We start from the raw sequence: 12,116 nt of genomic DNA, 5'->3' as shown, positions 1-12,116 counted from the left end.
GCTTCTACCACTTCAGCACCTTATGGTTACGTCAGTAGAGGGCAGTTATGATGATTTCTTGCACATTGGCTGTTGGCTTTCTGCAGTTTATTAAGGAGCCACTGCTCGCAATCTGAATTTAGTTACAGCGTGCTCATGCAACACATTATCGCCTGAAGATGGCGGCCCAGTGAGCCGCAGAAATATTTTAGCTAGATGTACTTCAGGATCCAGCTGCAGACCCAAGAAGAATATTATCAGATTGCAGTATGTCCAAAAGCACTAACAGCCCTCCAGCAGTTGTCAACCATGCTGGTGGAGAAATGAAACTGCCTACCACAAGAACTCCTTACACCCCTTGTGCCCAGAATGGGAGCATGTTGAAGAGCATGCGTTGCTGTCTGTGGTGATCACATACTGTCCAGGGTACCATCATAAATCACGAAATCATGGTGTTTTCAGTGTTATTATTGTCTTTGAATAAGAGTGTCGTTTCTGTTCATCTCATTTCGTATTTATTTCAGCTGCCTTCTATACTGTACTGTAGTAGTTATTTGTATGTATTGTCCAAGTTTCATTGAGCTATGTTACTTGGCAATGGCAAGCATGCAAAAGTTACTTTCATCCTCAAGTTTTGCACAGCAGCGTATAATGATACTACCTCCCTCCCCCCCCCCCCCCCCCCCCCCCCCCTACCCGCGTACATACACACACCTGTTTGAATGTTTACATGTTCTATGAAATATTATATCATCTCAGTGATTATTATTAAATGTGGTTTAGCAATGCAGAGTCATCTTGGCTACGACTGACAGCTGGCTGTGCGCTCTTGAAAATGTCTACTGATCCTGTTGTGTGGAAGAAAGTCTCAATACTTCACATGGCTACAATCAGTTCTCTCATACTTGTGAGTATGCCTTTTAATCATTTCTTTCATTAAGATGTCCCATTTCTAAGGATTAAGTTCCTGAAAAAGCATCAGTCAACAACAGATGACACCTTTGTTCTTACCAAATTGGTAAATTACATTACAGAATATGAAAGGAAGATTGTCTTGCATTGTGATCATGCCATTGTATGATAGTGTGGTTTTTGAAGTAAGGTAGAGCATGGGGATGTAGTTCAAGCATAGGTAAGTTATGTGTGGTTTTATGTTATGTGAGATATGAAGCAGAACTAATATAAAGGCCAGGAAGTTTTGTAGAATCTTCAGATTGAAATATTCACTAGTTTATGTGAAAAGTATGTTACGAGGAATCCTGATAACTGGATGATATTTAATGGTGACTAATTATATATACAAAGGAATGAATTATACATGCAAAGAAATGAAACAGTTTTACACAATCAAGATGGGTATTTAGTCGGAGGTTCGAGTCCTCCCTCGGGCATGGGTGTTTGTGTTTGTCCTTAGGATAATTTAGGTTAAGTAGTGTGTAAGCTTAGGGACTGATGACCTTAGCAGTTAAGTCCCATAAGATTTCACACACATCATCATCTGTACAGGGCTATTACAAATGATTGAAGCGATTTCATAAATTCACTGTAGCTCCATTCATTGACATATGGTCACTACAAACTACAGATACGTAGAAAAACTCATAAAGTTTTGTTTGGCTGAAGCCTCACTTCAGGTTTCTGCCACCAGAGCGCTCGAGAGTGCAGTGAGACAAAATGGCGACAGGAACCGAGAAAGCGTATGTCGTGCTCGAAATGCACTCACATCAGTCAGTCATAACAGTGCAACGACACTTCAGGACGAAGTTCAACGAAGATCCACCAACTGCTAACTCCATTCGTCGATGGTATGTGCAGTTTAAAGCTTCTGGATGCCTCTGTAAGGGGAAATCAACGGGTCGGCCTGCAGTGAGCGAAGAAACGGTTGAACACGTGCGGGCAAGTTTCACGCGTAAACCGCGGAAGTCGACGAATAAAGCAAGCAGGGAGCTAAACGTACCACAGCCGACGGTTTGGAAAATCTTACGGAAAAGGCTAAAGCAGAAGCCTTACCGTTTACAATTGCTACAAGCCCTGACACCCGATGACAAAGTCAAACGCTTTGAATTTTCGGCGCGTTTGCAACAGCTCATGGAAGAAGATGCGTTCAGTGCGAAACTTGTTTTCAGTGATGAAGCAACATTTTTTCTTAATGGTGAAGTGAACAGACACAATGTGCGAATCTGGGCGGTAGAGAATCCTCACGCATTCGTGCAGCAAATTCGCAATTCACCAAAAGTTAACGTGTTTTGTGCAATCTCACGGTTTAAAGTTTACGGCCCCTTTTTCTTCTGCGAAAAAAACGTTACAGGACACGTGTATCTGGACATGCTGGAAAACTGGCTCATGCCACAACTGGAGACCGACAGCGCCGACTTCATCTTTCAACAGGATGGTGCTCCACCGCACTTCCATCATGATGTTCGGCATTTCTTAAACAGGAAATTGGAAAACCGATGGATCGGTCGTGGTGGAGATCATGATCAGCAATTCATGTCATGGCCTCCACGCTCTCCCAACTTAACCCCATGCGATTTCTTTCTGTGGGGTTATGTGAAAGATTCAGTGTTTAAACCTCCTCTACCAAGAAACGTACCAGAACTGCGAGCTCGCATCAACGATGTTTTCGAACTCATTGATGGGGACATGCTGCGCCGAGTGTGGGAGGAACTTGATTATCGGCTTGATGTCTGCCGAATCACTAAAGGGGCACATATCGAACATTTGTGAATGCCTAAAAAAACTTTTTGAGTTTCTGTATGTGTGGGCAAAGCATTGTGAAAATATCTCAAATAATAAAGTTATTGTAGAGCTGTGAAATCGCTTCAATCATTTGTAATAACCCAGTATTTAGTCATCAAATTGTGAAACAGAACTGCTGACTGGTACTCTCATGGTACGAAATTCATAGTTTTACCAACAAACACATATGACAATAAAAGTACATGGACCTGTCCTGTTAGTTTCATCCTCAGGTGATGGAACAGATAGAATGGGGAAGGTAGGTTAGGTCACTCAGATCCCAAGATGACAGGGGACCTGCCTATTGTAAGGGCAAGAGCTATCTTAGTTCTCACAAGAGATGGCTACCTCTTATCCTGGAATCTTAGTGACCTACTCTACCCTGTATTTCACAATCCCCTGGGAGGAACTAATAGTTATTATAGTGTCATGTTTTTAAGTATGTCGGCAGTACTAAATATTTTGCCCTCTAAGACATGTACAGACCAGCAATTCTGTCCCACAATTTAATAGTTTTCTTGCTTGAGTTTTCATTTTGAATAATTAACAAAACATACCACATGTGTATATGAGACCATTGTGCTGGAGACATCATTGTTTTGACATACACAGTATTCTAAGTAAGAGCAAAATATGCAAAAATTGTACAACATAAAACTGCAAATTCTGATGATGCAGGCTATAGTACACTTGTAGCAGTGTTCAAACATTATTCCTGTCATAATAAGAATAAATAACAATAACAATAATAATAATAATTATTATTATTTATGTGCCCACAGTAGCTTAGTGGTTGGGGGTATTATCATTTTCCGAATATTTAACATTTATGAAAGCAAACAATAAATATAACAGATAAATAGAAATGCACACATTAGATTTTTGTTAATAAATATTTACCACTTTTAATATAGTTTTTGTCTTTAACAGAAGTTGCATGCAGTTGCTTTATATCATTAGGTGACCTGTTAAAGAAATGTCTTCCAGTTGTATATGTGCTGTCATCTGTAGCCCTTTAATTTCTCAGGTTCATGTGATGATCATTTCTAGTTTGTGTATTTTAATAATGAACATCTGTACTCATTTTCTACATCCTCATTTACAGACATACACAGTTAGTAAATTATGTTTGATGAAATTGTCCCTGCAGGACTGTCATTTTCTTCTAAAGCTCGAATACTCTATTCATGTAGGCTGTAGGTGCTGCATCCAAATATCAGTCATATATTGCAAATCTAATTTGTAATAGATTAGTTTTACCATAAAAGTTATTATACTTATGAGACATATTAATTAACAAATGCTGTAGCCAATCTTTTCACATATTTATTTATTTTTGTTTGAACCAGTAAATTATGTTTAGTACTTTGATTATACGTAGCATATAGGACATGTCAGGGGTAACAACTGATACACATTTACAGTAGATATTAACTGAGAGTATATAATCAACAGAATCAAAGTAAATAACAAAATAAACTGATATAATTATATATTTATTTATTTTTTTTTATTTATTTATTTATTGTTCCGTGGGACCACATTTAGGAGAAGTCTCCATGGTCATGGAACGAGTCAATACATGAAATTATAACACGATTGTAGAAACACATAAAATGAAACAAGTCGTTAGTTTAAATAAAGAAAATCAAGACTGTAACACTGGAATTTGCTTAATTTTTTATCTCTTCCAGGAGCTCCTCGACAGAATAGAAGGAGTGAGCCATGAGGAAACTCTTCAGTTTAGACTTAAAAGTGTTTGGGCTACTGCTAAGATTTTTGAGTTCTTGTGGTAGCTTATTGAAAATGGATGCAGCAGAATACTGCACTCCTTTCTGCACAAGAGTCAAGGAAGTGCATTCCACATGCAGATTTGATTTCTGCCTAGTATTAACTGAGTGAAAGCTGCTAACTCTTGGGAATAAGCTAATATTGCTAACAACAAACGACATTAAAGAAAATACATACTGTGAGGGCAATGTCAAAATTCCCAGACTATTGAATAGGGGTCGACAAGAGGTTTTCGAACTTATACCATACATAGCTCGAACAGCCCGTTTTTGAGCCAAAAATACCCTTTTTGAATCAGAAGAATTACCCCAAAAAATAATACCATATGACATAAGCGTATGAAAATATGCGAAGTATACTACTTTTCGTGTTGAAATGTCACTTATTTCAGATACTGTTCTAATGGTAAATAAAGCGGCATTTAGTTTCTGAACAAGATCCTGAACATGGGCTTTCCACAACAGCTTACTATCTATCCGTACGCCTAGGAACTTGAACTGTTCCGTCTCGCTTATAACATGCCCATTCTGTCTGATTAAAATGTCAGTTCTTGTTGAATTGTGGGTTAGAAACTGTAAAAACTGAGTCTTACTGTGATTTAGCATCAACTTATTTTCCACAAGCCACGAACTTACTTCATGAACTACATTATTTGATAATGTTTCAATATTACACACAAGATCCCTCACTACCAAGGTGGTGTCATCAGCAAACAGAAATATTTTTGAATCACCTGTAATACTAGAAGGCATATCATTTACATAAATAAGGAACAGCAGTGGCCCCAGCACCGACCCTTGGGGAACGCCCCATTTAACAGTGCCCCATTGGGACTGAACATCATTACCACTCTCAATATTGCGGAGGATTACCTTCTGCTTTCTGTTCTTAAAGTAGGAGGCGAACCAATTGTAAGCTACTCCCCTTACTCCATAATGTTCCAACTTCTGCAGTAATATTTTGTGGTCAACACAGTCAAAAGCCTTCGTTAAATCAAAGAAAACACCTAACGTTCTCAACCTTTTATTTAATCCGTCCAAAACCTCACAGAGAAAAGAGAATATAGCATTTTCAGTTGTTAAGCCATTTCTAAAACCAAACTGTACATTTGACAGCAAATTATGTGAATTTAAATGCTGCAGTAACCTTGTATATACAAGCCTCTCGATAACTTTAGCAAACACCGATGGCATAGAAATAGGTCTATAATTGTCAACATTATCCCTGTCTCCCTTTTTATAAAGTGGCTTCACTACCGAGTACTTTAATCGGTCAGGAAACCGACCACTGCTAAAGGAAAAGTTACAGATATGGCTAAGTACTGAGCTAATATGCGTGGAACAATACTTCAGTATTCTGCTAGATACCCCGTCATATCCATGAGAGTTCTTGGTCTTTAGTGATTTAATTATTAACTCAATCTCCCTCTTGTCAGTATCATGGAGGAGCATTTCAGGTAACAGTCTCGGAACACTTTTTTCTAAGAGCGCTATATGATTCCCTGTTGGGACTATGTTTCTATTTAGTTCACCTGCTATATTCAGAAAGTGATTATTAAGTACTGTACATATATGCGACTTATCAGCAACACGGACATCCCCACTACGCACTGATTCTATATCCTCGACCTGTCTCTGCAGACCAGCCACTTCCTTTACGACTGACCATATGGTTTTAATTTTATCCTGAGACTTAGCTATTCTATCTGCATACCACATACTTTTTGCCTTCCTAATAACTTTTTTAAGCACCTTACAATACTGTTTGTAATGGGCTGCTGCATTTAGATTTTGACTGTTTCTAACGTTTTGATATAATTGCCACTTTGTTCTACAAGATATTCTTATTCCTTTAGTCAGCCACCCAGGCTGCCTGTTTGTGCTAGTACCCTGTTTTAAACGTTCTAACGGAAAGCAACTTTCAAAGAGCACGAGAAAAGTCTTGAGGAAAGCATTATATTTATCGTCTACTGTATCAGCACTATAAACATCTTGCCAATCTTGTTCCTTGATAAGGTTTACAAAAGTCTGTACAGCAACTGGATCAGCTTTCCTAAAAAGTTGGTAACTATATTTAACATGTGTTGAAGCACAAAAATCTTTTAGACTTAAAATTTGTGCATCATGATCTGAAAGGCCATTCACCTTTTTGCTAACAGAATGCCCTTCTAATAATGACGAATGAACAAAAATATTGTCTATGGTTGTTCTACTGTTCCCTTGCACTCTCGTTGGAAAGAATACGGTTTGCATAAGATTATATGAATTAAGGAGGTCTACCAGCATCCTTTTCCTTGCACAATCACTTATACAATTAATATTGAAGTCACCACATATAACTAACTTTTTGTATTTCCTATAAAGTGAACCAAGAACCTCCTCTAGCTTTAGCAAAAATGTTGTGAAATCGGAGTCTGGGGATCTATAAATAACAACAGTAAGAAGTTTAGCTCCACTAAATTTAACCACACCTGCACAACATTCAAACACCTTTTCAGTGCAGTACTTTGAAACATCAATTGACTCAAATGGGATACCGTTTTTCACATACATGGCTACTCCCCCACACCGCAAAGAGCTCCTAGAAAAGCTGCCAGCCAACCTGTATCCTGGTAAAGGAAGCCTCTGAATTATCTCCTTATTTAAGAAGTGTTCAGATATACCAATAATTTCAGAGTCAACATCTATAAGCAGTTCACTAACTTTATCTCGAATACCTTGTATATTTTGATGAAATATACTAATTCCCTCATTAATCGGATACCCAAGCTTTGTAGAAAGTGGTTTCTTTGTTAGAGAGACTTCCCTTAAGGAGACTTCCCTTAAGCAGGAATACCTATCAGCTGACTTCAATCTAAAAAAGGTACAGCTCTAACACCCACAACTACCGGAATTTTCCCATGAGTGATCCCACCACCCCCACCTATGCTGTCACCTATAAGTTTTGCCAACCTCCCCTTCCCATACCTGTTGAGGTGCAGGCCATGTCTAGTGAAACCCGTCCTACTGATAGACTCCACCGACACCACTGAAATGTGACTCATGCCTTCTGTCATCAGCGCACCCCCAAGTCTCATGTTATTACGCCTGACGGCTATATTAAGATGAGGCCGATCGTGACGCTGAAACAGTTCCACGAAATGCACATTCGTGTTGCCAGTCTGAGTGGCTATCTTTTCCAGGTCACCATCTATGTCATACTTCCCATCCCTATCAATACTATTACCAGCCCCACCCACAATCACTACCTGATCCTCTTTAGTAAAATCCCTACATAACCCCCCTATGTTAAAAGTCACCTGAGCCAATCCTGCATTAGGCTTCACAATGCTGGTGACCTGGTACTCACTCCCCAAAACTTCCTGCAACTGCTGGCCTACACCTCTACCATGAGAACTACCTAACAGCAGAACCTTCTTCTTTCTCTTAGACTTTGCAACTGTCCTAGCCACCGTAACTGCTGAGGTCTGCTGCATACTTCCTACATCTACAGCTACTAGAGATTCCTCTCCACTAGACTCTGACAGTTGGTCATATCTATTACAAACACCAATAGTAAAGCTATCTGAAAATCTCCTTCTCCTAGCAGATCTCTTGCCAACAGCCAGCTCCCATTCCCCAACCCCCTTCTCCCTCCTCATCCTATCTAGCTCCTCCTGTGCGTTTTTCAACTGCACCTGAAGGGCACAGATCTTACGCTCCTGCTCCTCTATCAACTTACTCTTGCTACATAACCTGCAGTTCCAGGAGAGGATCTCACCAGAATGCCCACTGGCTTCCCCACTGCATTCCCCCCAGTGAAAATACTTCGAACAAGTCTCACACCGCAATCCACTACTCACGAACCTACGGCAAAGCCCACACTTCTCACTCATGGTAAAATTTTACAATTATTGAAACAAGAAAACAACTTTATCTAAGTTCCGCTACTACAATAAGAAGATGTTAAAAACTGACTACAATTATCACAAACTTGCTCTACAAGGGAAGTAACTACTATTATTGAAAGTATTAATCAACAACAAATGAGAATATAACAAAATACTAACACAGAAAGAAAATCAAACGTCTAATGACAGTAACGAAACTGAAAGCAGTTCGCAAAAATTTCTTCTGAAGTTATTTCACCGGAAAACACCAAGAACACCGGTTGAAGACCACTAAAGTTCCTAAATAAAATACTATACACAAACAATTAATTAGTACTTAGCTTTCGATGCGCCGCTACAGCTGCAACTGGTCAGCGCGGAATGTAAACACGGGTAAGAGGTTAAGTTGCTCGATACGAAACACTCACAAATATCAGGCCACAACACACGAAATGCAGAGGTGAATGAAGAAACCACTAATAAGTCACTTATATAGTAAATATTATCACAAAAACAGTTAAAATATATATCTGAAAACTAAAAATAGATGAAAACTTAGAGAGCGATCTCACACGCAGTCACGCGCTTATGACGTCACACCAAAGACTTAATAATATTTTGTGTACCAGGGTTACTTATTATGATATTCCAAAAATACAGACAGAGTAGAAGCAGTACTCAAGCAAGAACTGTTTCTATGAGGGCATGCTGAAATGTAGTGCCTCCAAATGTTTTACTGTGTGGTATTGCATGTCATGCATGTTACTCGATTGACTTTCACACTTCACTGGTGCAAGTTGCAACCCTCTATCGCTAGAGGGCTCTGAATTGTAGCATGTAACATGGTGGTGTCTGAGAGAAATTGAAAGTGGAATTCGAAGAGTTTGTTCAAGCATGGTGCACCCTCTCCTTCAGAATGACAGTGCTAGACCACACACAAGTGCTATGACATCTGCAACAATCTGATGCCTCAGGTTCACTGTAGTTTATCATCATCTATACAGTCCCATTTGATTTCCGTCTGTTCCCAAAACTTGAAGAACACCTTTGAGGACTCCACTTTGTTAGTGACAAAGTGGTGCAGTGAGGGGTTAAGTTGTGACTCCACCGACAAAAATAAAAGGACTCCACTTTGTTAGTGAAGAAATGGTGCAGTTATGGGCAAGGTTATGGCTCCATTGACAAAAATAAAAGATTCTACAGTGATGTTAACAATAAATTGGTCTTTTGTTCTTCACAGGGTGTCTATGGTGAGAAACAGATAAGTAGACATGAAGAATAAACATGTAGAATGTTAGTAAAGTTTTATTTAAAAAGCTTCAAGAGTTTTCACATAAAAAATTCTGAGGCATTATTTTTCAGCATTCCCTTGTACTTTAAAAGTGTTTAATGCTGATATGCTTTTTAAGTAAGAATGCATATAGTTATACAACATAGCTGTAATGTGATGCACTTCTCTTTTACATACGTTTTTACTTACTGTGGTTCATGTAGGTTAAGCATATGCCAGTTTTGTATGAGTGAAAATCATAGTTATGTTCAAAGATACTTTCTTTTTTTGAAGATGCTCCCTTTTGTAAAGATAAGTATTTTATATACATACAAACAAGGCAGAGGCAGTATTTTCTGGCTCTTAAAAAGGAGTCTACAGGACTCCCTGCATTTAGCTTGCTTTATCACTATGATAATCTTTCTTTGTGTTGCAAGTGTATACTTTTTAAATTGTGGAATATCCCCAAAACCGATTCTGTACATTAGTAGCAACTGTATACTGCTGTAGTATATTGTGCCAATGAAGAGCAGCTTGTATTTTGAGAAAGCATTCTAACGGCATACATAATTGTATTCAGTATTTTTGTTTAGACTGTTAAGGTGCAACTCTTACTTCATATCTTCCTAAATATGTACGTGTAAAAGTTTTGTGTTGTGACTCGCCGATCATTCAAAGCGCCGCCACGCAATTACGCGCATCCTCTACGTGCGGCGCTGTCTGCCAACCATGCAGCAGCTGCGCCACCTAAGCGGCCAGCCGAGCAGCGGCCGCTAGGCTGGGACTCAGTGCTCATTCGAATGCTAACGTGTACACATGTCTTGCTTGTCAACTTACTCTGTGACTTATATGTGTTGTGTCGTTCTGAAATATATGTGTTAAACTTGACATTATAACAATTGGCGACAAGGTAGTGGATTTTTCCTTTTCACCGTTGACCCACAGGGTTCCATGGCTACTGCCAAGCAACTATTGCAAAATCTCCTTGAACAGCAAACTCTTCTAACAGCGGCGATTCGCGATTTCGTCGCGGCGTCAAATGCGGGGCGTTTCTCGTCGTTGGCTATACCTCCTTTTCCTCCTTACGACGAGACGGCGGAAGACTGGTCTGATTCTGAAAAACGTCTTCGACAGCACTTCTTGGCATTTCATGTCATGGACGAACAACCATGTAAGTCTCTGTTCCTTTCCTGGATTTCACCTCAAATGTATCGGTTGTTGTCGCAATTGGCTCCTTTGAAGGATCCTGCGTCTTTGTCCTTTGCTGAAATGTGCTCACTTCTGTCTGTCTATTTTCAAAAGCAAACGCATGTGGTAGCCTCTCGTGTTGCCTTTTATCGTTGTCAAAAACAGCCACATCAATCCTATCGCGCTTGGGCTGCTGAACTTCACGGCCTCAGTCGAAAGTGTCAGTTTGTTACTGACGTTCACAAAGAATCCTATGCCGATTCCATGGTACAGGATGCTATTATCCGCTCGGCGCCCGACAAAGAATTTCGGCAACGTTCCCTTCAGTTGGCGAATCCGACTCTAGATGAAGTTCTCACCATTGCGCATTCTTTTGAAATTTCTCGCGCCGCTGGGGCGCAAGTAGAGGCGTGGGGTGATGTCTTTGAAATACAACCTCTGTGCGCTGTTGATGACGCGTGCGGTGCGTCCCCGCCGGCCGACGTGGCCGCAGTGCGCTCCCACGCGCAGCCTCGGCCTAGCCATAAACAACCCGCTAAGAAACTGCAGCAAAACCCCCGGCCACTTCCTTCATGTCCGTGGTGTTTTACGAAACATTCACGCGAGGATTGTCCCCAACGTTGGGCTGAGTGTCACAATTGCAGAAAGAAAGGTCATGTGTCTTCCGTTTGCAAATCCGACCGCATACATGATGTTCATGAACATGACGCTGATTCTGATTCTGTGTTGTCTGTCAATTGCACTTCTTCCCTTTCAGGGAAGTTATTCCTCACTGTCCAAATCCTTGGTCGAGATGTTCGCATGCAAGTGGATACCAGTTCTGCTGCCACTATAATTAATTCTCAGACGTATCTTCAGTTGGGTTATCCACTCCTGTCACCTGTCACTCGGCAATTATGGACGTACAATAAACAGAAGATTTCTCTCTTGGGACAGTTTAATGCTGAGGTATCTTACAAACCCGTCGTTCGCACTGTTCCCATATTTGTGGTCAACCAGAGCAACGCTGAAAATCTTTTTGGTTTCGATGCCTTTCGCGTTTTTGGGTTCTCCATAGATGACTCTGTCAATATTGTCTCTGATGCTATTCCTTATGCTCAACTGGATTCCTTGTCGACGACATTTTCGTCCCTTTTTTCTCCTGGGTTAGGCCGTGCAAACGACTTTGAAGCTCATATCACGCTCAAACCCACTGCTCGGCCTAAGTTTTTTCGGGCTCGGCCCATTCCTGTGGCCCTTCGTGATCGGGTGAAACGGGTGTTGGATCGTCTCACTACTTCA

General features: G+C 40.3%; 1 protein-coding gene across 1 annotated transcript in view; it reads left to right on the top strand.

Moving 5' to 3' along the window:
• The window catches only part of LOC124551651, a 111,242-nt gene that overhangs the window by 26,869 nt on the left and 72,257 nt on the right, over positions 1-12,116 (top strand). Inside the window, exon 2 of the mRNA XM_047126456.1 lies at positions 763-886. Coding sequence (XP_046982412.1) covers positions 763-886 — 124 coding nt within the window. The remainder of the gene's footprint in view (positions 1-762; positions 887-12,116) is intronic.

Source organism: Schistocerca americana, chromosome 1 (assembly GCF_021461395.2).
Source record: "Schistocerca americana isolate TAMUIC-IGC-003095 chromosome 1, iqSchAmer2.1, whole genome shotgun sequence".
Taxonomy (NCBI): Eukaryota; Metazoa; Arthropoda; class Insecta; order Orthoptera; family Acrididae; genus Schistocerca; species Schistocerca americana.
Note: the sequence above shows the minus strand (reverse complement) of the source record. Positions and strands in the feature narration are given on the sequence as shown.